Source organism: Falco biarmicus, chromosome 5 (assembly GCF_023638135.1).
Source record: "Falco biarmicus isolate bFalBia1 chromosome 5, bFalBia1.pri, whole genome shotgun sequence".
In the NCBI taxonomy this organism is placed as follows: Eukaryota; Metazoa; Chordata; class Aves; order Falconiformes; family Falconidae; genus Falco; species Falco biarmicus.
In genome coordinates this window covers 91,908,458-91,932,756 of record NC_079292.1, presented here as the reverse complement: position 1 = coordinate 91,932,756, position 24,299 = coordinate 91,908,458, and the positions used below count along the sequence as shown (strand labels likewise).

The 24,299-nt window shown below is 54.4% G+C and overlaps 2 protein-coding genes across 2 annotated transcripts; both read right to left on the bottom strand.

The window, feature by feature from the left end:
• Positions 1-89: 89 nt before the first annotated feature.
• GNB3 (G protein subunit beta 3) lies at positions 90-10,981 on the bottom strand. The gene is made up of 10 exons (XM_056339103.1): positions 10,475-10,981; positions 5,727-5,828; positions 5,134-5,172; positions 4,857-4,963; positions 4,686-4,749; positions 4,419-4,581; positions 4,253-4,319; positions 3,128-3,329; positions 1,793-2,009; positions 90-991 (listed from the first exon to the last, which is right to left on the bottom strand). Exons 2-10 carry the CDS (start codon positions 5,781-5,783, stop codon positions 885-887), a joined length of 1,023 nt encoding a protein of 340 aa, XP_056195078.1. The 5' UTR covers positions 5,784-5,828; positions 10,475-10,981; the 3' UTR covers positions 90-884.
• A 1,245-nt stretch (positions 10,982-12,226) lies between these two features.
• On the bottom strand, positions 12,227-24,072 carry P3H3 (prolyl 3-hydroxylase 3). Its single transcript, XM_056339054.1, has 15 exons — positions 22,936-24,072; positions 22,350-22,502; positions 21,438-21,627; positions 21,179-21,310; positions 20,152-20,285; positions 19,784-19,873; positions 19,385-19,437; positions 19,142-19,200; positions 17,854-17,978; positions 17,634-17,729; positions 16,513-16,663; positions 16,224-16,341; positions 13,750-13,825; positions 13,178-13,318; positions 12,227-12,901 (listed from the first exon to the last, which is right to left on the bottom strand). Exons 1-15 carry the CDS (start codon positions 23,932-23,934, stop codon positions 12,692-12,694), a joined length of 2,727 nt encoding a protein of 908 aa, XP_056195029.1. The 5' UTR covers positions 23,935-24,072; the 3' UTR covers positions 12,227-12,691.
• Positions 24,073-24,299: the final 227 nt, after the last annotated feature.

Here is a 24,299-nt window from a genome sequence, read left to right as displayed (position 1 = left end):
CTCTGGACAGGGCTAGCAGGCAGCGTTCATGGGAGCGGAGTTACGTTTGCAGTAGCTCATAGCAATGCTGGAAAGAACACAGCCTGCGGTGCTTATGTGAGCTTTCTTTATTTGCCTGGGCTATGAAGCTCTATAACAGGCTCAGAAAGAGGGGCTGATGGCTACTGGTTTAGACAGGGTCACCGCACAATGCAGGAGTGAGGCAAAAAGAGAAGGAACAGCAAGAAGCAGACAGTAAGTAAGAATAATATATTCCCTGGTACGCTGGCAAGTCTGAGGGCTACCTCTCCCCCATTTATGCATAGACAAGACTTTGAGCTAAGTCTTCCCCAATGGAAAATGAGCCCAATTTACATTAACTTTTTGTCTGAGGCTGCATAATAGAAATCTCAAGCCCAGTACCTCTCTGAGGTTGTCTGCAGGGCTATGGGACAGCTGCACAGAGAAGCTGGCTGGAGTTAAATCAGGGACAGAGCTTAGCCTGGGACAGAGGTGTTGGATGAAGGGTCCTCTGAAGGATGGCCATCAAGGTGGGTAGAGATGTTTGAAGGAAAATGCAGGGTGTCTGAACTGCACTGTAAAATCCTGAGACATAATGAACAATGTCTTGCAGGTCTTCAAGCCTGCACCAGGCTGGAAACTGCCGGTTAGAGGTGGAGAGAAGGGCCAGCGCATGTGCGCTCCTGCTCCCCAGCTCCCTCTGCTCCTGCTCCCCAGCCTCTCCTTTCCCTTTCACTCTGGGAGACCCCTACAAGTGACCTGTGTCTAGAGACAAGCGGGAGTGGTAGGTAGGCGTTTCTGTTGTGCTCAGCTGACGATGCTGCTTGCACGGGCTCAGGCTGCGGGCTGTGCTTCCGCTGCTTGTTCCCTCTCTGTCGCTGGCCTCAGTTCCAAACCTTGAGGAAGCTGTCCCAGGAGCCGGTGGCAACAGCCATGCCATCTGCTGTCACCCCCAGGCAGCTCACTCTGTTGTCGTGGCCAGAAAGGATTCCTACAAGGTGGGAAGAACAGAAGTCAGGAAAAGAAGTGGGGTCTGGGGAGACAAAAGGGTTAACTGTGCTGAGGACACACATTGTGTACCTGCTGTGTACCAACACCCCTGTGCATCACGCTGTGTGCCCATACCTGTTGGCTAATGAAAGCAAAGGTGCAGAAGGGGTTTTGTGTGGGGCATGAACAACTGCCTGTGGGGCCAGCCAAAGCACGCTGGTGGGAAGGGCTGGCTGCAGCCTTGCACCCTGGGGCACGGCAGGACTCAGCAGGGACGTGTCCTTGCTAACACTGAGGAATAGCAATGCCATTGGGCTGTGCTATAGATTTTCAGAGGCGCTAGGGGCTACGTCTGAAAGAAAAACGGTGCTCAGGTGTAGTCTGTGTGTGAGCATCCCGGACTACCCAAAGATGATGGATGGAAGCCCAGGTCCACGCTCAGCTCAGTGCCCGGCTGCCGAGTGGCACTGTGAGTAGCTGGAAGCCACCGTCCAGGCTAGGAGAAAGTTAGGAAATACTACTGGTGCTTATGAGTTTTAACTAATAGGAACCTTAATGCTCTTTCCCCCCATGAAACAATGATGTTGTTTAAAGGCTTGGCTTCCTTAACATTAAAACCAATAATTCTACACAAAAGAGAGTTATACTAGCTCTGGTGTGCTCCTTGAGTGTGAGGAAGCTCTGCTGGGTTTCAGTCAGTACAGGGTGTGTCCCTCAGAAAAAAAATAAAATCCTTTTTCTTGCCTTGGTAGGGACGGAAGACTTTGCAGGGAACAAAAGAGGGACCTCAGGAGCCACTCACCCACACGCTCTGCTTTCAGGGAGTCCCAGATGTTGCAGTTGAAATCATCGTATCCAGCAAGCAAGAGGCGCCCGCTGCGGGAGAAGGCGACTGATGTGATTCCGCAGATAATGCTCTCATGAGAGTACACGATGAGCTCCTGGTCTGCTCGGAGGTCGAAGAGACGGCAGGTGGCATCATCTGAGCCGGTGCAGATGGCTTCACCGTTCGGGAAGAACTGAGGAGGGCACACGCCGGATTTTAATTAGGTTGTGCCTTACAGCCTTCCTCAAGTCTTCACCTCCCTGCTAACCACCAGGAAGCCATGGAGGTAGGAAAACCCAGTGGGACAAGCCACTGGATCATAACATTTCAGTCTGCTGAAAGGGGAGACTGATGCTTCTCCTCAAACCTAGTAAACCCTGTCTACCTCAAGAAAGCCAGTGACCTAGGGGTTAGACCTACTGCAAGATGGCCTAGTGCTCAGGGAAGGTTTATTGTCTCTTTAGCTCCAGCTGTTAGTTTGGGGCTTGACAAGTGTCCACCCGTTGTCCCCCGATGGGGTCTGGCATGATTCAGAGCTGAGAGCTTGCCTCTGTTCGATCCTTACAACCCAGCCTTCTCACACCTTTTCCGTGTCCTGTGCTCTGAGGAGCAAAAAGAGTCTGCTCAGGAGCAGGTACGGCAGAAAACCATAGGGCTGGCAGGGTGGCCAGGGGACAGGTGGGAAAAGCTGTGTTGACTGAAGGTGGTGGAGGGGGGCTGAAGCAGCAGACATTGCAGGAAGCTGGCAGGCTCATTTGGCTCCCTGTGCTGCATCAAACCAGCACGTTTCTTGTCCTGCCACCTCTAGGGCTCCCAGTCTGGATCCCTGCCGCCGAGGAGGACAGTGCCCCCAGATGCCTGTGCTGCCCTCTGTGGAGATTTCACCCTATGATCCCAAGTTCCCAACTCTGCTGCCCGGAGCTGACTAAGACTGAGTTAGGGATTCCTGCTGCCTGGCTTGCAGCTTGCGGCAGGGCTCCTGGAGCGTGCCTGGAGCGTGGCTCCCGCTGGGAACAAAGCTGCACCAGCTCCCGTGTCAGGGCGCTGAGCCCCGCAGACCACGGTGCGCGGGCCATGGCCAAGCAGTGCTTTGAGTCAGACCTGGGTGCTCTGGTGCCTGGGAAGAGCCAGCCTCCCAACTTCGGGGAGCTCAGGCCCTCCCCGCTTCAGGCTGGATCATAGGGCCAGGGTCTCCCAAGACCCTCGCTCCCCACGTGACTGTGACTTCTTCCAACCTTGCCCTCAGACCGTTTCGGAGCTGGTCTACCCTCCGTTTCCCTTGCCCGCCCAGCATGCGGACAGCATACGTACGCAGATGGCGTTGATATCGGACTCGTGCCCTGAGAAGGTCTGGCGGCAGGTGCCCTCCCGCACGTCCCACAGTTTGGCAGTAGCGTCGCAAGCCCCAGAGATGAAGAGTTTGAAGTCCGGGGAGACGGCCAGGCTCATGCAGTCTCCAGTGTGACCCATGAACACAGTCTTCTGCTGCCCCGTCTCAATGTCCCAGAGCGCGCTGTGGGGAAGGAGAGGATCAGAGCCAGGCCAGGCAGAGCAAACCTGCCACTGGGCTGAGACCTGTCCCCCCCGGCAAGAGGAGAGGAGCCGGGGCCTGGGTACAGCACGGGGAGAAGGGGGAGCAGGGCAGAGCATCGCTGTGTCAGCTGGGAGCAGCAGGCGGCACCTGCTCGGCTGCTGCTGCTGTTTCCTCTGCTATAGCAGAGGCAGGCTGAGGCTGCGGGTGTGTCGGTTTGGCTGCGTTCCCGTAACCCCTACAACTGAAGGGAATGTTGAGAGAAGGTAAGAGGGACCTGCAGGCGAATGGCTGAAAAAGGTTCTGCCATGACCCGTGCCCGTAGGATGCACGGGCTGTGCTTGCTGGGATCCCACATGGCAGCCAGGCAAATGAGCCCCGTTAAGCCTGATCTTTGATGGAAGCGCCACATCCATCCTGACCCGTCGTTAGCCAAGAGGTTCTTCCAAAGGAGGTGCTGGGGTTGGGGTGTGGGTAAGGGCAGCGCTCGGAGTCCCAGCACCGTGAAAGCCAGGAGCCAAAGGTTCCAGGCACTGGCTCTGCGGGTGTCCCTTGCACAGTGGTCAAGACCTGAGATGTGGAACTCGTACGTGGGCTCCACATAAATCTGTGATGTTTTCTGTCCCAGGGTAAGTGACTCTGTGCTTTGTGAGAGCTGACAACGTGGTCCCTACTGCTCCACCCACAGACCCGTGTCTTGACCTGGCCTCAGCTGGGAGAAGAAGCCCCTGTTCTGCCATGGGAGGAAGAACAGATCCAGCTGCCTGAGGCGCTCGCTGCGGCCTCCCCGTGCAGAAGCAACTCGTCCTTAGCAGCGGCGTGCTGCAGAGCGAGAGGACTGTGCCTGCTGCTGCGCCTCCGCGAGCCGGGGGTCATGTCACCAGGATGCAGAAGATAACACTCACCATGTGGTATCTCCGGAGCTAGTCACAATATTGTTATCATCAAGAAATCGGCAGCAGGAGAGGTAACCTGGGAAGCGGGAACAAGCAGATGTGAGGAACGGGGCAGGGCTGGAAGAAGGAGGCTCGGAAGCAGAGGGTGCGCGGGCTGTTGGCAGGCAACGCACACCTGTATGGGCCGAGAGCTCCCTGCTCACTTTGACGTTGCCTTCACGAGTCTTGAGGTTGTAGATGGAGCACATGTTGTCGAGGCCCCCGCAGGCCACAAAATTGCCTGAGGGGGCATAGGCACAGGTCATGACCCAGGACGAACGCAAAGGGATGGCATGAACCTGGGAGGACAAGAAAGCACGTTGGGACTCTGGCAGCAGAGAGGGTGGGGCAGGGGTGCCAGCTCCCAGGGGACCCCCTCCAGCACCCCGCTGCTGACGCCCACCTTGTTAGTTGTGTACGTGTCCCACACAATCAGCTTCCCATCTTGTGAGGCACTGACCAGAAGTCTGCAAGAGAGGAACAAGATGCTGTTAGCAGCTCTCTTCTCATCAGAGCCTCCTGGCCCCTCGCACCCCTGTGCTGCTGCCCCACCGGTCAGCAACACCTTTCTCACTTGGAGTCTGTGGACCAGTGCATGGCGTAGATCTTGGCCAGGTGCCCACGCAGGGTCCTTCGGGTCCGCATCTGGATGCGGCCAACAACCTCCATTCCAGACACAATCTGAGGAAAGAGCCGGGGGAGAGAAAGAATTAACCTTGGACTGGCAGGAGCTTTACTGTGCCCCACATCTCTGCCCCCTAACTCCACTTCCCAACTGGAGAGAGTTCCCCTGGCAGTGGTGCTAGCTGACCCCCCCCCACGGTCACTGCCCAGCCCGCCCTGCCCCTCACCTGAGCGAGCGTTGTGTCTGCACACGCTTTCCGGGCATCCTGGAGAAGAGACAAGAGCAGATGAGACACAAAAAAGCTGCGTGTTGCAGTCAATGGCAAGCGAACTTCAGGGGCGTAGCCTGGGGGCTGCTAGAAGTAGGAACTGTGGCTCCACCGTGTTTGGACTGTGGCCAACATGGGGGCTCCTGGTCTGTGACTAGGGCACCTGGGCACCACTCAGACATGGGGAAGGTGAGCCAAAAGCTGCCCAGCAGCCAGTTCCCCATGCCTCACCCTTTCTATGGATCCTCCTGTCTGGCAGAACACCAGACGGGGGGGTCCTGGGGACACACTGCACTCTTTGTCCCCCTGCAGACACAACACCAGTGGCCGCTTCTTACCAGTGCCCACTCTTCTCTTCCTTCCCCTCCCACTGCTCCCCCACCCCCAGCGAAGATCTCCATTGGCACTTAAAGGGCTGTGCAGAACTGCAGAGGGCTCCAAGGATGTAGGTGGAGAAAGATCAGCTCCCAGGTCGTGGCCGAGGAGGAAAGCCTGGGCACGGGCGGGGGTAGACGCTCTCTCAGCAGTTTCATGACTGTTGCCAGCATTACCGCAATCTGCTTCTTCAGCTGCTCAGCCTCCTGCTTCATCTGTTCCATTTCCCCCATCTTTCTGACCTAGGGGTGGCTCCTCCACGTGGGGCAGCCTTGGTTCTGGGGAGACAAACCAAAGGAAGAGGCGTGAGGTGGGAAGGGCACTAATACAGCTGCTCAGTTATGCAGACATAGGCATCTCTGATAAAGGCTTGAAGCGCTTTAAGCTATTCAATAACCAGCTATTAAATAGCTGATTAAGGCTTGGTAATGTCATGCTGTAGCTGGTCAAAACCCTCAGCACTGGGGAAGATCGTACCGGGCCTGATCAAAGGTCCATTTAGGTTTGGATCCTGCTTACACGTACCCTGGGAAGCTGAAGACCTCCAGAGACTCTTGCTGAGATTCTGGCCACACTTGTTACTTCATCTCTTTATTTTTCAATCTCCCTATTCCAATTCCTAGCAAATCCCTGGGTCATCTTCATTGGCTTCTCCCTGTCCATGGCCAAGCTGTCCATCTCTGCTCTGGGAGGAGGAAACATGGCAGGGGGAGCCCAGTGACTATTTCCTATGATTTGTCCTAGGCAAAGCATCACCAGGCAGTGCCTACTGCCGCTTCGACCATCAAGGAAATCTGAGGGCTGCTGAGGTGCTCTGTCAGGGTTCCCTTCATGTTTCTCATTTAAAAAAAAAAAAAAAAAAAAAAAAAAAAAAAAAAAAAAAGGAAAAAAGAAGTGGATGTCTAGGGAAGGATCTAAGAACATAACCAGGTAATGGTGCTTCAACTTTCCTGGCCCCAGCTTTTCACTGACGTCCAAAGCCAGAGGCAGTGTTACTATATGCAAGTCCTTGATGGACTTTTCCTCTGTGCATTCATCCACACAGCTTTTGTGCCCATGTCAAAGTTTAGCATCCTCGATGCCCCATGGTGGTGACTTCCACAGCTTAGTGGCAGCTCTGCAGAGAAGTTCCTGTTTCTGTTACTCCCAAATGGCACTAGTTCCACTTGGTGGTCCCTAGCTTCTGAGGGGGAAGAAAGGGCAAATGACTGGTCTGTACTCACCCTAGCATTGTGCAGTATTTTACCAATCTTTGTCATATCCATCCTCATCCATCTCTTTTCCAGACCGCAGACCACACTTAGTTATTCCTCCCATGTAAGCCATTATATTCTACTACCTCTGTTGTTCTCTAAGCCCTTTTGACTTGTTTATAGAGTATAGATGATATGTTTTTGTGGAGAGAGCAGTGAACCAGAACTGTAATCCATATTCAAGATACAGGTGCACCATACGATTATACAGCATCTCTGTTTTTGTTCTCTTTTTTCTCATTACATACACTTAAAGCGTCACTAGTGATTCTGGCTTCTCCCACTCCTGTAGACAGATCTGGTCTTTCATTGCTTCAATCCTTCTCCCAGGTAGGTGTGAGTGTCCAGATGTGCTCCAGGTGTTGTTCTTCATTAAAACCAGCGCTTTGCCCCAAGGCCAAGAAATGCTCCAGCAGCTTCTGCAGAATTTCTCCTAGTCCCTGTGGGTCATGTCGCCTCCATCCCCTCTGGCCTTTTTGCTCAAAGGCTTCGTTTCCTCCAGCCAAGAGGGCTCTGGGTCCTTCCATGCTAGGGGCAATCACAGGCAGATCGCTCCCAGGCCCCACCTTTGCTTGCTGCTTTGTAGAGCAATTTGGGTTTCCCTCCAGGACCCCTTCCCCTGAGCATCCCCGTGGCCTCCAGGCAGAGCGAGCTCCTGCTTGGTCAGTGACTCCTGTGGCGTGGCTTTGTGTGTAGCAAAGGACTGGAGACACAGGTTCCCCCTGGGCCCTGGGAGGCAGAGCTTGCTGCAGGGGGAGGCTAGTTCAGGCTGTACTTTGCAGGGGAAGAGCAGTACCTGCTGCCTGCCAGCCTGGACGGAGCCGCAGCGCTGCTGCCTCCTCCTTGCCCCCTGCCCATGGGCTAGACCCGGTGCTGGCCTGGTCTGCTGGCCCCTGCACGTGGTGAGGGACCTGCAGGGGAGCCCGGGGACTACCAGAGCCCACAGGCATGTGCCACAGTAGTGGCCTGGGGCTGCCAGCCTCGGCTATGCAGAAGGATGAGGACAGACCAGCACCTGAGCTGGGCCCTTTCCACTTTTTTTCCCTTCTCTTGTTTTGGCAGAACAGTGATGACCATCGTTCCTAGCAAGGCTGTGCCTGGCTGGGCGATGCTGGCCATGAAAGCTGCCTGCCTGAGCTTCTCCATCTCTCAGCTGACCAACAGAGTGGGGAGATGCTGGGGAGGCCTGGCAGCTTTCAGCAGGAGGCTGCATGCCCTCCTCACCCTGTGGCACGTACCCCTGGTTTCGGTGCACAGTCAAGCTGTGGAGACCACGTCCCGCTCCGGTCACTGCCTACCAGCATGCCAAGCAGCAGCTCTGAACTTCCAGCCACCCTGCGGAGACCAGCCCTACCGCTGTGGTCACACCTTCCCCTTTCTCAGTTTTCCCTAGGACTGATCCTACCTCCCCTCCATCAGCCATGGGCGTCAGATCGCCTTTTCCTGCAGGGCCACCTCTTCCCTCCAGCTCTCTCCTTCCAGTCTCCTCAGCTCAGTCCCCAGGCTGTTCTTTCACGTTTGGCCATCTGAGACCACTGTCCTTCCAGCCACCCTACTCTGTCTCTGTGGACTTCTGTTTCCGCCCACCCAGACCTGCGTGGAGATGGAAGCCTCACTCTCTCTTCCAGCTGCTGCCCCAGGTGAAGCCAGCTGCACATGTCCTCCTTGTTACCAATCAGACCCCCAGTCTTCCTGGCAGCTCTCCTCCTGGTTTTTCACTATTCTCTTCCCTTCCCTGAGTGTTTCTTTCTCAACTCTGGCCCTAGCACGGCAGCAATGGTTCCCAGGTGCCTGCTCGGTGAAGTTGCACAACCAGATGAGGGGCTTTCGGAGCCGGCAGGCAGATCAAATGGCAGGGGCACAATGTCGGGGACGGATAAAAAGGGCTAAATATAGAGAAGGTGCAGCTCAGGTTCAGGACTCTGTCCGAACCTTTAAATCCCTTAGAGGCAACACTCTAAATGAAGTTGGGAATTGTTCTCATCCTCAGAAGGACAAGGAGCCACAGATAAGTGATAATAATAGCTCCAGCTTCGCCTGTCGCCTCCACCAGGCATGTCCCAGTGCAATTTGTGGAGAGTGAGTTACCTGGTCCCCAGTGGAGAGCAGTGCCTCCCAGGAGGACCACGGCGGGCATGCAAAAGAGCAGCTCATCATGGCCATGTAAATTTAGGACAGGAAATGGGGGAACCAAATGTGGAGGAACAGAGGAAAGGGGAATGGACTTTGGGAGTCTGGCCAAGGCATATTCCTGCTGTGACCAGCGGAGCCTTAGGGATACACATTTCTTGTGGATCCACGGATCAGCTCACAGTTGCTCGTGGTAGTGGCCCAGCCTGGTTTTAATGGGAAAGGCTTATAACTGGTGCATGCTCAGTGCTTTCTGGAAGCAAGGGCTCTTCCAGGTGGATGCTACGCAGTAGAGGAAACCAGTCCTTAGGTACCTTTGCAAAAGCAATTCACCACCACAAGCCCAGCACTGCAAAGAGCTACTGACAGGAGGACCCTGGCACCAGCACCAGTCTAGAGTTGTGCGTCCTACGAGCATCACTGAGGAGCATGGCGCAGCCAGAGCCTGGGCTTAGTCGGCTCACGCCAGCCCTCTTCTGAGCTCTGCCTGGTCTGAGCTCACCCAAGTTCACAGTTCTTGGCTTTTGAGACCATGTTTCATTTCTTCTGCTCTCCAACATGACAGTTCTTCCCCCTCCTGCCTTTTCTGACAAACTTTCTGGAGGCACCTGCTGTAGCATTCCTGCCTATGGGCAACCAGAGCCCTCCCGACCCCCCGGGTGTCTGCCCATGGCAGACCCAGCGCCTTTACTGCAGTGTGAGCCCGAGGGGGACCTGGGATCATCTGCCTTCTGCCTTTTGCTGCCACACAGTGACTTTCCAGGGCAGTGGCTGTCCCCCTTGCCCCATGCCATGGCAGGGGCCCAGCCCACCCCAGGGACTATCTTACCAAGCCACCTGGTAGGGACTGGGAGGCAAGTGGTGGGTGGGAACAAAGCCAGGGTGAAGCCCTTTATTTCCTATCCTCCAGGTAGCTTCCCACGCACGGGGGAGGGAGTGACCCCCCTGTGGGATACAAGGAGAGGGCTGGAAATAGAAAAGGGAAAGAAAGGTGCAGGAGGGAGGACAGAGTATTAATAGGCAGCATCCTTGGGTCTCTGTAATCCCTAGCTGGCTTCATATGTTTGCCCTGGTCACCCTGGGCTCCTTGCAGAGCCGGATACAGAGATGATCCCCCTCTCCTGCGATGGAGATCAAAGGCCAAGGTAAAATTACCCTGCTCTGCTCCTTGCTTTCTGAGGGCACCTTCTCCATCCAGAAAAGGAGCCAGCTGTGGAGGGGTGTGCACAGGGGCACACCAGGAGTGCGGGACTGTGCCTGGTCCCACAGGGGAGGCGTTACCCTCCTCTTCCAGTCTGGGGAGATTTACCTGCCAAGGATTGAACCAGCAACCCCATCCCAGTCCAAAGCCCCTCATCATTGTAAAGACATCTCAGCGCTAACCCCAATTCCTTCCTCACCGCTATCTTGCCTCCCCCATCCCCTGATGGGATCAGCCCTCGTACAAAGGCTTCCCGTAGGCTCACACCAAGAAACTCAGGGTCCCAAGCACCAGGCTCACCAAGGTGACCTGAGGTACCACAACAAGGCAGCATCCTTACCAGGATCCGTAGAGCGAGGTGTGCTGCAGTCCCCCCTGGATGGGACCCTCACAGCCTTCCTCCCCAGCCAAGAACAGCTCCCTGCCAGCCAGAAGCCCCTCGTCCCTGCGTGGCCTCCAATCAGTCCTGTCCGTCCACCCGGCGAGTCCCTTGCTCCCTCTCTGCTCCTCAGCCTCTCCCAGGACTGATCTCCCCATGGGGAGCTGGAAGGCTGTGGACGGGAGGGGTTGGGGGAGGGCTGATTCCAGGAGCAGCGTCAGGCAAATTAAATCAGACACCAGAGACTTGGGGAAATCGGATTGGGACGTAATGCAAAGCAGGTGGATGGGGAGGGGTGAAAAAAAAAGAGTAGCACGCTGCTCCTGAAGGGAAAGAAACCATCACAGTTGGATTTGACTCACTCTGTTTATATCAGCAACAAACTAATAAAGCGAAGATTAGCCAGAACAGGCTAGGATTATCAGCCACTGGGGCAGGGCTTGCTGCACCTCACAGTCCACAGGAATTCCTGTTTTCCTGGGGACAGCATGCCACTCGTGTCCTGGGCAGAGCGGGAAGAGGGATGGTGCTACCCACGGTGGCTCTGCCGAGGGAAAACCAGTGGCAGAGCCGGGGTCACACCCCCCGCAGCAACAAACTGGGCTCTGCATGGGGGAAACAGAACTGGGCACAGGGGCCAGGGGTGGCAAAAGATTTGGTGGCATGCCTTTTGGCAGCCACTTTAGTGGGATGCTCTGAGGGGATTATCTTGGCCTCAATCTCTTTTAATCTCTCCCACGGCTTTGGCCCAAGCCCGAGATAAATACCTTTTAACGGATCTCATCTGACGTCAGGAGGCCATCAGTCTAATCACCCCAGCCACCTTTGGGCAAAGCAAGCCAGAGATGTGGACAGTGACCCCTCACCCAACACATCCTCGTCAAGCAGGAACTGTCCAGCACCCCCACGTAAATCATCAGGATGGACCCATGAGCACTGGGATGTGATGGACCTCTCGCCAGGGACAGGGAATTTGAAATGCACCCATCAAATTGCCTTTTTCTGCCGTGACCCTGGGGAGGACAGGGGCCAAAAAGGGTTGCCAATGCAGACTTCCCAAGCTTGCGCGTTAAGGAAGCGCTGAGGAAAGACTTCCCTTTCCATGGAGCAGGGGCCCTGTGCCAACAGTGACGAGGGGAATCATTCACCCACCTCTTATACCACTGGCCCTGACCCTACAGATTTCTTCCACCTGAACTGCTGCTGGGGTCTCCACGCACAACTCTCATCAAGGCCTGATGTATGTCATGACCACTGATTGATCTCTGGCTCTAATGCTTCCCAGGAAAAGGGTCAATGCTCTTTTTGATACTCCATATCCACCCCATTCAATTCCTGTTTGGCTACAATATAATCCCATCTCGGACACTAATCCCCCGTGCAGTGACAGCAGGGTGGAAAATGATAAACAAAATATCTCTTCTGTTTTCAGGGGCAGTTTGGTGCATGGGAAGGGAGGGGGGAAAAAAAAGAGGCCCTGCTGCGGGGAAACATGAGCGTACAGTGGTTTTTCTTAAAGGCACTCCCCACCCTATCCAGGGCAAAGTCATGGCAGTGCTCTCCCCCACTGGAAGTAGCTGGCGTTTGGGCAAACACTTCATTTTCTTTCACTGAGGGCTCAATCTCTTTCCATAATTGGTTAATTAAATTTCCATCAGCAACAAATGTGCATGTCTCCCTCCTGGTGTACAGACTCAAGCTCCCACCAACGTCTGTGTCCAAAATTTTGCTTTTATTCCATATATTCACAGTCCCTCACCTTCCCTCCCTCAGACCAGTTGTGAGGTTCTGGAGTTTACAGGCGCTTAGGAAATGCAGAGGCTTCCGTTCTGAGTTCTTTAACCCCAGGCTCCTCCTCCCCCTCAGGTTTGGCCCTGGCTGACAGAGAAGCTGGCACTCAGAGGAGTCGGGTGAGGAGACCCGATCTTCTCACTTCTGAGTGAGACAGACACATTGGTGAGGCAGGGAAGGAAGTTCCTGGTGTCACCAACTTTCATACTCTGTCCCTGCACCCATTTTTCAGCTGCTGGGATGTCACAGAGAAGAAAGCTGCATCCCTCCCCATCGCTACAGCTCTAGCATGCTAATACACTGCGCTACAGGCCTCCGTGGTCCCGGTGCTACCACAACCCACCAGGCCATGGTGTGTGCCAGTCCTGCCCCCGGGGCCCCATGTGCTCAGAACTCATCTCTGGCCCGCAGCTCCTTGGGTTGCTGTGTCCCATCTGAGCCAGGCTTCTGTCTCTGGCTCGTGGGCCTGGCTCCGCCGCTGGGAACGGGAGGCTCTGCGGAGGATCTGCCGCTGCGATCAGCCCCCCGACGCTCTCCATCAGGCCGGTCCTGCTCCACAGCTCTCTGCTCCATCAGCTTCTCCGCCTTTACCCGTTCCTGCATAGACAGATATGACTACTAGAATCTTGGCTCTGCCTGCAGGGGCTGACAAGACACATCTCATCTTTGCCACATCTATCCAAGCCCCTCAGAGCCTGTTCTCCCTTGCAGGACCCATCACAGGCTGGCCCCTCCACCCAGCACCTGGTCAGAGGACGGCCCCCCGCTGCTGCACTAGCCCCTGCCCCACGGGAAAGCCCACAAGCCATTCCTCAGGGTGATCTGTTCTTGCTTGGAGGTACTCATATCCATTTCTTCAGCATGGTCCTTTACCTGCTCAGCATGCTCCTGGGAGTGCGTGTACCACAGAGCAATGGCGCAGCGCCTTCCACGGCTCACTGCCCACACGCCATGGGGGTTCTCCTTGCCAGAGCTGAAGGCTACCAACCTCCCACACTTAGGTTGCACCTTAGCCTGCCAGGAGAGAAGAGACAATGAAGTCAGTAGCCCCCCTGCTCTGGGGTACACAGTCCTACAGAGGTCACACTGCCTCTGGGAACATGGAAGAGCAGACAGCTGCTAGGCAGACAGCTGCTAGGCACCCACTGCCAGTTTATAAGCAAGGCAGACCTTGGGGATAGAGAGAGAATCAAAGGGACAACGCAGGTCACAGACACCCACAGACCGCAAGAGGCTGGAACATCTCAGCTGGGAAGGAGTTAACCTCTCCTCTGTCTGTGGTTTGCCTCAATTTGCCTTTAGCTGCCACTATTTGAATCTGCCACAGCACCAGCACTGGACTGTTTTTTTTGGAGTGGTGGGATCCAATAACCAACTGGTTTCCTTCCACCCAGACTGTCTCACCCTCAGTCCTCTCTCCTTCTTTTGGCCAGTCCCAGACTTACTGTGACAGTCACAGTGTCCATTTCAGTGAAGAAAAGGCCCCCACCTTGGAAGTCATCATTGAGGTAGAGAATGCCACTGTGGATGAAAAGGAAGAGGACGTAAAGACAGTGAAGGTCATTCCTCCCAGGTGTCTCCCCACACTTCTTGTCACAGGAGGCTGTGGATACCAGTGGTTCAAAAATCGAGCAGACCAGTTAACAGAATCAATTTGAAGTACAGCAGCACCTAGCTCAGAGGAGACTGTGAGCTGCAAGCCACAGAAGGCGAGGAGAGCGTACCAGGGAGTCAGCTCTACACTCCTGTCCTGGTTTGGTTTGGTTTGGTTTGGTTTTAATCCTCTGCAGCATGCATCTGTGGCATTGTTGTGACAATGCCCTGGGCTAGGCAGACTTTGGTTCTGACCTGGTATGACGCCGTTTATGTTTTTAGATTGGAAATAATCCAAAGCCTGGAAAAGGAGGCTGATCAGCAAAGAAGGCCATGTCTTAAGAGTCAGGGAATTTCAGGGTAACACAAGAATGGTCAAAAAGAGGCTCAGTGCATGCAAAAAAGAAAATTAAACCAAGACATTTCTTTACTAATATGTTAGACTAAAAAAGAAGTACTGAAGCAACTGTGTAGTGCATGCGAGACCACAGTCAACCAGGTGAAAGAATGGACCACAAACTACTTGAGTTCCTCTTGGTATTCAATTAAGTTGATAGAAAATATCAGAGGAGCAAGAGAGGCTCATTAATGGGACTGGGAGAAAGAAACAGAAATCAATACTGTGGCTGCTGAAACAAAACGTTAAGGACAGCAAGAGGATTACCAACCCTGAAACCCAGGAAGTTATAGCTCTCCTGCCACAGGGTTTTAGTAAGACTCTGAAGTGTGGTAACACGACTGGAGAAAAGCAAGGGCAGCTCTCACACGCCCGAAGAGGCAGCAGGGCTGAAGCATAAACAGGCCTGTTAGCCTGACCTCAGGAGTCTGCTGGGCTTTAGACTCCATTTCTGAGGAGAAGGGTAACTGAAGGACAAGAGGTAAATAGAGAACAGTCTTAAAATGTAATGTGGGGTTACTAAAAGCAGATTGGGCTAGCCACACAATCTTTGACAAAACAGTTATTTCCCAAGGAAGGACAACATGCTTGATCTTCAGCAGTTTGGACTCTGGTAAAAGTACTCAAAACAGTTCCACTAAACAAATTACTAAGGAATACAGAGAAGGTGAAAAAAAGCACGTGAACAGCACACAGTGCCTAGTGCACCACGGGCACCGAAAGGAGTACTGTTCGCTTGGAGGAGCAGCACTGGGACTCTTGGACGCCTGGGCCCAATCCTGTTCAATATTTTCATTAATGACCATAGCACAAATACAAAGAAGAAATCCAGGAAGCCCAGAGCACAAGGACCTCTTTCAAAAGGACACTGGAATTGCTCGGCCCTTGTGAGCTGGCTGGTCACTCACAAATCATTCTGCAAGAGGACATGAATACTCCTGGAAATAGGTCAGTGGCACAGATGCCAGGAAGATATTTTAACATACATTTGAGCAGAAGTTAGAGAAGCCCACTACCCAGGGAGGAGCGAGGTGACAGGACAGCTTTCCCACAGAAGGGGCAGAGATCTAACCAGTTACATGACAGAGCCTGGTAACTTTGTAATCTGACTATACCAACTCAGTATCAGAAGGGAAACGGACTCAAGGATACTGGAATTCCCTCCAAGTCCCACACCCTTACCATAGGCTGTTCAGAAAGGATTTCTGCTCAAGGTACAGCTACCACTCAAAGAAAAGGCAAAGAAGATTCCTGGATGCCCAGAGATGGGATGGTAAATAGGAGGAATCAACTGCGGTGAACTGACCTCACTTAGCTACAGCATGCAACAATTGTCAACATCTTTAAAATATATTTCAGGTTCTTTCACAGAAGAGTAACAAAACCTGCCACAGGCTGGAAAAAAACTCTCACATGGAATGGAAAAACCCAACACAAAGCACTGGCAGTGAATCTTGAGACAGATGAACGGAGAGAATAGTCAAAGTACACTGACTGCTCAAACAAAGGAAATCCAAGGAGCCTGGTTGTCTCTCTCCTGCAGTGCATGGAAAACCATGGAAGACAGAACTCGAATAGAAGAAACAAGACTGTCATAAGGGCTGGCAGTGGCCTGTAGTATTGTGGTTGACCCACAAGGCAATGATCTGTTATCATGGTTCTAGTCTGTGCAGCCTCCCAGCTTCATTCTGCTCTCTGTTAACGTTGACTGTGAGAAGGGAGAAAGGGCAGATCATCTCCCCAACCTAGGGAAGGTGTTTCACACCTCATTCTCAAGCCACTGGTGCAGCCTCTGCCTGATGCTACAGTCCTGGCTGGCTTTGAGCCAACAACCCATCACCTCATTTCTATAAGCTGAGCTCATTCTCTGATGGGGCCAGGGAGGCGTTCTGATCTCCACATGATCTAATGCAGGTGCCCTTCTCTTACCTGTAGTCCCTGTACACATAGGCAGGTGGCTCTCTCCAGCACTCTTGCCCCTCAGGATCCAAGAGACAATTATCAGCATGGACAGGGTGACTAAGATCCATGCGGCCTTCCTGCTCCTCTGAAAAGGGAAGTTACAAAAAAGAATACCGGCATTTTCAGTTTCAAGAAAGAATAAAGCAGAGAGAAAGGGGCACAGTGAGAGTAAAAGGGAAGAGACTCTCCTGAGAGCACGTGGCTGGGACTGAGGATACTCTCCAGGAGACAGGGACTAACAGGGTGAAACTGTTACCATCTACAGCCGTCCGGCACACAAGGTGTGTGAATGAGAAATGGAGTTTCTTTCCAGGAGTAAAATAGGACTCTATGATTCTCCGCGACTTCTCACTGGCCTGCAGAAGCAATTTGGCATCTCTCCAGTCCACATCCCCATTCTGGGCCAGCTGCAAGTGAAAACCAAGCCTGTAAGAATACTTACATACAAAGATACTCTTAAGAAATGATACATGTATGCAGTACAGGAGAGAGCTGTGTAAATTCCTCTGGTCACACATGCAAGAACAGAACATGTTTTCTCATGTAAATACAAGGCAGGAGTACAGCAATTCATTCCTTCTACTCAGCACATGAAGCCACATCTGGAATGCAGCATCATTTTGGGTATGCAAGGGACACTAACAAACTGGAGTTGAGTCTTCAGTGAAGAGCCTTAAGATGGCAGGGGTGTTGGAGCACATGACCTAGAAAAAGAGGCTGGAAGAGCTGGGTTTCTCCAGCCTAGAGAAGGCCAAAGGAGGATGTAACAACAGTCTCCTGTCACCTAAAAGAGGGTTATACAGAGGATGGAGACAGTCTCTCCTCAGAGGGACATGCTGAAAAGACGAGAGGTGACAGGCAAAAGCTGCAGCAGGGGAAATTTTAGCTACATATAAAGAAAAATTTCATTGTCCCAAGAGAGGTAGGTACATCGCTGAAACAGGTGCCCAGAGAGGCTGGGGAATTTCCACCCTTGGGGATATTCCAGACTTGCCTGCGCAATGCCTTGAGGAATCTCATCTGGCTTTGGAATTAGCCATGCTGTGAGCAGGAGGTCAGACTAGACAGCTCCAGAGGCTCCTTCCACCTTTATTCTCCAGTTCTAAGCTAAGCTTGTCTGTAAGACCACTGCTAAGGGACAAGTAGCAATCCCAAAACTCTGTCTCACAGAAGAGAAAGCACTTGTCAGGCCCACCGTGTACAACGTGCCTAAATGTGATCATGGAGGATGAGGGGTGGGGAGACCATACATGTGCTTGCAAGGAAGATAACACCCCCATGACCTCATCCAGCATACACTTCACAGAGAAAAACGTGCGGGTAGCAAACACTCTTTCTGGACCATCAAGAAGGCAGCAGTCTCACAGAACCGCTTACCTGTGCGGCCTTCAAAACAGTTAAGCCTTCAAATCTCTCATGTGGGGTGTGAGGCGACCGTCTTGCCCGGAAGCCATCTCCTGCTTCTCCTGCTGCCTGGAACAGAAGGATACAAATGGCACACATGAGGCTGCCATCCATCCTCCATGGAAACACTGCAACCCTGCCTGCTGAGGAGGAAAGCATGCACACAGGAGCTCCTACAAGACCCAGGTCTCACCTTTGTCAGCCGCAGAAGGTCCCTGCACTCAGACTCCGTCAGCACTCTGTCAAATACGACCCTCTGGGTTCCATTCATCTGGCGGGAATCCATCGTGACAGCAATACTCTCAAAAGGCAAAGGACCTGTCAAGAAGCAAGTACAGATGAATATAAGGAAACTTTGGATGAGAAGCCCTCAGACATCCACCCCCAGCCTGAATAAAGAAGTGGAGAGACACTATACATTCTCTGAGAAGATAGGACAGTCCCCCAGAAGTGCCCACTCCTCGCAGACCTGGGCCACTTGCACCCCTCACATGCTTCAGGGGAACCAGAGCATCAGCTGAGGAAGCTGGCCTACAGCGAGTGCTTCAGGAGCCAGCGGAAACTTTGGGCTTGCTGGGAGAGCGGCAGGGAGCTGGGGAAAGTTGAGTGCACTGTGGATCGCAGCAGCAGAACAGGTCCAGCCTACTGGGGTGAGGCTCTGGAGAAAAGAAGCAGGTAAACACCTCCATCAACTCTCCTTTCAATCACACATCTTATCGCAGGATTATCTCCAGTGAATCGATTTTCTTCAGCCCCAAAGAGAAGCAAAGGATATTAGTTGGTGATTTGGTCTTTGGCCTTTTTACCCCCCTGCCTCTGACCCCTGGATGGTCAGGAATGCCAAGGCACTCAGGCCCTCAGAACGACCTGCTCTCCCATGTGTCACAGCAGAGGACCACCTGGGGTCACTTCAAGCAAAGACTCCAGGAAAGAGCCCTGCAAGAGGCTGCTTGTCCGCACCTAAGAACAGAGGACCAGCAATAACATGGGACACTGCACTGCAGTCTATAGCATTCAGCCACAAACTATTTGGACTTGTCTTTTTCCGGGAAAGACATGCCCAAGCCGAATAGCCTATTTCCAGTTTCTGTTCCCCAGCCCCGTCTCCTTGTCTCCTTCACAAAAACTGTTGTTTGAAGTCGAGCTAGTGGAGTTGAACCAGGTTTGGTGTAGACATGCCTGCCACACTGAACAGGGATCTGCATGTCCACAGGCACGTCACGTATTCAGGCATCACTGCTCTCAGCTTCTCCAGCCACAGTGCTCTTTGAAATCTCATCCCAGACATGTATGCAGTGAGATTTTGCAAGACTACACATGCACCGAAGAAGGAGAAAAGAAACAGTGAGAAGACCTGCTGAGCCATTCGAGTCAGTCTGCATCTAGCATTCAAATGTCTGAGGATGGAAGAAAAGACAGAACTTAGTCTGACTAAGCCTGGCTGACTGAATCCCAGTCCTTCTCCAAGCTCTTTTACTTACCCCTCTTCTCCCACTCTTCCACATCCAGAGTTTGCTGCTTTTGCTTCTCCTGATCCTCTCTCGGAAGCAAAGGAAAAAACAGAGACCAGGCCTGTCAGCGCACAGAGCTATGCCTAACCCTCCTCTGCGGTAGCATTTCACATCCTTCCTGTTCCTGTTTTGACCATTCCTCAGCAGGTATATTGTACCACCCCCTACTTCCAACACTTATATTTCAGTTCCAGACGACTTGGCCAACCTTACCTGTGTTTTCCCTTGAGGTTTTCAGGAATCAGGTCATCTGGAGTCCAAAGATCCTGTAGGAACAAATGCAGATGGTTCAATACACAACAAACTTGTCCCACACTGGTTCATGTCAAACGGCCAGTTCCTTGTCCCACTTCTCCACTGACTACCAGACCACCGGTTCTGGCCTGCTTCTGACAAGAGCCAGATTGGGCTAATGGATATGGTTACAGCAGCAGTTTCAAACTAACTTCAGTCTTTGAGCAGCAAAAAGGCCTTAAAGATCCACCTCATAAGGACTTGGGGGACCTTCTCATCAGCATCTGATCCCTTCTGGATCAGGTGCTACTGAAGTGAATTCTGGCAACTGTCTTGGTGAAATCAGGGCAGGAAGATTAAGATGATACTGTTACTTACAGGGTCGTTAAACACTCCTCCTAGATGCTCCACTGCATAATAAATCAACTTCTTCTCCATCAGAGATCTCTGCACATAATGTTCAATATTCTAAGGAAGGAAAGAGCCTGTCAAACTATGCCACAAAAGACAACCCCATCCCTCTCCACGGCAGAAACCTGCCCCAACACACTGCTGTGCACGATGAAAGCCCAGTTCTGTCCTGAAGAGCCTGGTACAGACTGTAAGTAAACTCGGGCTCGTTCCTTCAGTCCTGGGCTTGACATGCATCTACAGTGAAACATGTTTCCTTTTTTGTCTCCTGGACTGTGATCCTGTTGTACGGGACAGAAGAGGGCCAAAAAGTACAGACCTGGGGTTGTAACTACCTGTCTGGCTGTGATAGCTGTGTCTTCTCCCAGTTCTGTGCGATACTCTCTCATTTTCTCCAACATCAGCTCATCCGTGGGATAGAAGAGCAAGTAGGAAGCAGCACATTCAGCAGCCAGTGTCTGGTTCCCAACTTGGGCAGGGACAGAACAGAACAAACAAGTAAGTCTCTCAAAGCTTGATGTTAGCAGCAAATGTGTTTAGCCCAGCAGCACCCAATGCCCCAGCTGGGATCCAGTAGCAGGAGGCCTTACACCAAGCACACATCAATCCCTGCCTAGTTGGGAGTCTACCTAACGATGGGCAGAGAATACAGGGAATGACCCTGGTGAAGAATGGGCTCACTTTAAACACTTATTGGGAACTTGTTCAAAGGAGACAAAGTATGTATGTGTTTGAAAGAAAGATGGTCCCACTTCCCCCACCCGATAAGACATGATGAGGGGTCTTTCGGATACAAGTTTTACCAATGGTCTGACAGAGGAGATGAGACAGCTGGGTCAGTATGGGATGGAGCAGAAGCATTCAAGAGAACTGAGGGACATGTGAAAGTGACAGGGTGACAGGACGACCAGTGTCACAACAGGCCATCAGTTCAGTGAGGGCAGGCAGAGCTGACTCAGAAGGAATACCACTGTTGAGATGCACGCACATGCTCTAGCTAGGAAGTGGGGATCTGGTCTGGAGCCACGTACTGAAAAGGAGGGTATAAAATACACAGCAGATGGATGGAGCAAGGACTTGAAATGGGGCGTGCTGAAGGAAAGAAGTAGCAGCAGCCACCCATCACAGAAGCTGCACAGGGAGACTGAAGTGGATCACAAGGGACCTCTCCCAGGGTGGCCACAGGCTTGAGCAAGAGAAGAGAGATTCTGGGAAGAGTTGGGGAGCAGACAGGGGTAGAGAGAGGTAAGGCACAGGTCAGTGTGTCACTTGTCCCCATGACATGCTGCCCTCCAGGTCCAGAGGCAAAGGGCAAGTTTAGGGATACCACAGCATAACCTGCTGGGTCGTGGCTCTGCTCACCTTGATCATAGGCAAACTGCAGTAAATCAAGATGAGAGGGTATGAAATCTTCTGTGGCAGAAATCCGCCCTGGCTTTGTGGCAATTTCAAGGACGCATTGCTGCCTGCACTTCAAAACCTGAATATAATGGGCTGCAAGAGAGAGGAGCAAGAAAGGCAGGAGCTCACACTTCTTCCAGACAGGAGCACAGGGAAATTGGGCATATCCAGTGTGGGGCACATGGCCTTCCTACCCAACCCTCTGTGCCTCTCATGCTACCTGCAATGGCCTCGTACAGGCCAGGCTGCATCTCCTCCTCCTCCTCGACCTCATCCTCCCAAGGCCCTTCACACAGGGCACGACACTCTTCCAGTGCTGACAGTGCTTCTGTGAGTGACTCCTCCAGCCTGGCCACAGCCTGCACGTACTCATCTGCGTTGTAGTGCTGCACCCCAGCCTCATATGCTTCCTGCAAAGGACAGACCCAGGTCCCCCATCGGTGTGGGTGACACCAAACGATGCCCTGAGACTCTGAGCTGCTCACAGGGTAGTGCTGACATCTAGGGGCCTGCCTGATCATCCACAGCCCACCACGCAGTGACAGCAAATCTTCTGGACTTAAGCCAAATATTCTTCTCCAAGGCCCTGCAGCCTGCCGTAACCGTCACCAGAAAGTCTCTCTATCACACTTGCAATGGTCTGTCCTCGCCCTGAAGAGAAGGCTTCAGGGAGACCTTCTTGCAGCTTTTAAAATATAAAGGGGGCTTATATGAAAGACTGAGTGAGACTTCTGACCAAGGCCCGTAATGACCAGACAAGGGGCAATGGTTTTAAACTGGAAGAGGGTAGATTTATATCAGTGTTAAGGAAGACATTTGTTGTGTCGAGGGTGGTGAGACACTGGAGCAGGATGCCCAGAGAAGCAGTGGATGCCCCATCCTTGTAAGTGCTCAAGGCCAGGCTGGACAGGGCTGGGAGCAACCTGGGCTGGTGGGAGGTGTCCCTGTCCATGGCAGGGCATCGGAACTAGGTGATCTTTAAGGTCCCTTCCAGTCGAAATCACTCAATGATTCTATGTATGGGAGCCCTGTCTTGAGCCATGGACCTTATACGGGAAGACATCAGGGTCCCAGACTGGTCGCTAGGATGGGATAAGCGCTGCTGATGCCCAGCTCTGCATCGAACCCTCACCCAGTGTGGTGTGGCCTCCAGGTCCCGGAAATTGTCTGACTTCACCCCTGACATACGACGGTACTTCTCGATGTCCTCCCGCATTTGCAGGTGCTGGGGGTTGGCGACGAAGAAGGTGTGAGCGGCGGACACCGCCTGATCCAGCTTCTTCAGCTGTGGAGAAAAGGCAGCGGCGCCTGTCACACTGCTGTGTGCCCTCTTCCCTTCACACCCCCCAACCCAGATGCTCCCTGGATGCACCCACAGGGCACCTGTTCCCCACGCTGCCCTGAGAGCCCCTGTGTGGGCTGGTGAGCCCCCTGCCCACCACCTCACCCAGCCTCCAGCACAGCCCCCTGCCTACCCCCTTCTCTCAGCCTCCAAGAGAGCCCCCTGCCCAACCCCCCCTCGGCCCTCCAAGAGAGCCCCCTTCCCACCCCCTCTTCAGCCTCCAGCAGAGCCCCCTGCCCCTCCCATCCCCCAGCCCTCCAGCAGAGCCCCCTGCCCACCCTCCCAGCCGGCAGCCCCCGGCTCGGGCCTCCACAGCCCCTCGGGGCCTGCCCAGCGCCCGGGGCGGCGCCCACCGCGGGATGCCCCCGGCCCCTACCTGGAAGAAGGCGACCTGGAGGTAGTTGTAGGGCTCCCGCTGCTGGAAGTCGCGGCGGATGGCGAGGCTGGCGCGGTGGGCGGAGGGCGCGGCGCCCAGCCGCCGGCCCAGGCAGTGCTGCAGGCAGTCGGCGCGCTGCAGCACCCGCCCGAAGAGCGCGGCCTCCCAGGGCCCGCTGCCCGCCGGCGGCCCGCCGAGGAAGGCCGCCTCCCGGCGGCAGGCAGCGCGGCAGGCGCGGCGGGCCGCCCGCAGCCCCGCGTAGCTGTGCAGGGCGCGCTGCAGCAGCTCGGCCGCCCGCCCCCAGTCCCGGGCGAAGTACGCCCGCACCCCGTCCGCGTACAGCAGGTCGTAGGGGACTAGGCGGCCCGGCGACGTGGCGGCGGCGGCGAGGAGCAGGCCCAGGCCGAGCAGGGACGCCATGGCCGCGGAGGCGGGGGGCGGCAGCCTGGCGAGCCGCGGGCTGAGCCCACCCCGGGGGCCGGGCCGGGGCCGCGGTGGGCGGGAGGCCGGCCGCCCCTGGGCGGGGGCGGGGGCCGGGGCCGAGGCCCCCTCCGGGCCGGCAGGCCCTGACGCCTTTGCCGGGGGTCGGGGCGGGCCCAGCACTGCCCGGCACGGTCCTGCAGGCTGGTGTGTGCCAGGCGGCCCCCGCGCTGCCCCCCGGGTCCCCGGGCCCAGCGCGGTGCCCCCCGGCGGCTGTGGCTGGCCCCTCCGCCGGTGCGGGCACGGCCTGACCGTCCCGTCGCATGGGGAAGCGCTTTGGAGGCGAAGGGCTGCCCGCCGACAGCCGAGCCCTGGCCCCTGGCTGGAACGGCAGCCAGCACCGGGCGGGACAGGGCCCGGCCGCCGCTCGCTACCCTGCACCGCCCTGCCAGGAGGGTTTGGCGGCCAGGAGCCCGCTCCAGACCTCACCCCTCCCGGCTTCGGCGGCGTGGGCGGCTGGGGGCTTCCCCCAGAAGGCTCTGCCACCTTCCCGTCTGTGTGAGAAGTGTGGGCCGCCATGTTCCCATGCAGTGTTCCCACTGGAACCAACAGCTGGCACTGGTGAAAGGAGGTGTTATGGCTCCGGGTCTTTTTGGAGAGAATTTAATTATTTTCAAGCCTTTGCCTCAAAGCAATACCTTTTGCTGAGCAGTATCAGAAAACACAGAGGCCGCTCCTGCGTAGCTGTAGGCAGCCCGAGTGTCCCCTGAAACAGCCAGGGAAAACCTTTCACCCAGACTCCCGTGACAGCTCCTCCACGCGCTTCGTTCCCTTCCTTGGGCTGCTGAGCATCTGCTGCCTTCCAATGCACTGACAAGAAAGGGAAGGAGAGGGAGGAAAGGAGCCTCGCACATTCCGCCTTTCCCTTCCAGAAGCCTGTGAAG

Excerpts from the sequence above, each read along its gene's own strand:
- P3H3 (XM_056339054.1), bottom strand. The coding sequence starts at position 23,934 with ATGGCGGCCCACACTTCTCACACAGACGGGAAGGTGGCAGAGCCTTCT. Across the intron at positions 21,628-22,349 it reads TGGAGGCCACACCACACTGG|GAAGCATATGAGGCTGGGGT; the intron begins GTGAGGGTTCGA and ends TGTCCTTTGCAG. Across the intron at positions 19,874-20,151 it reads CAGCTATCACAGCCAGACAG|AATATTGAACATTATGTGCA; the intron begins GTAGTTACAACC and ends TTCCTTCCTTAG.
- GNB3 (XM_056339103.1), bottom strand. The coding sequence starts at position 5,783 with ATGGGGGAAATGGAACAGATGAAGCAGGAGGCTGAGCAGCTGAAGAAG. Across the intron at positions 4,320-4,418 it reads GGAGCTCTCGGCCCATACAG|GTTACCTCTCCTGCTGCCGA; the intron begins GTGTGCGTTGCC and ends CCCGCTTCCCAG. Across the intron at positions 2,010-3,127 it reads CCGATATCAACGCCATCTGC|TTCTTCCCGAACGGTGAAGC; the intron begins GTACGTATGCTG and ends TGCCCTCCTCAG.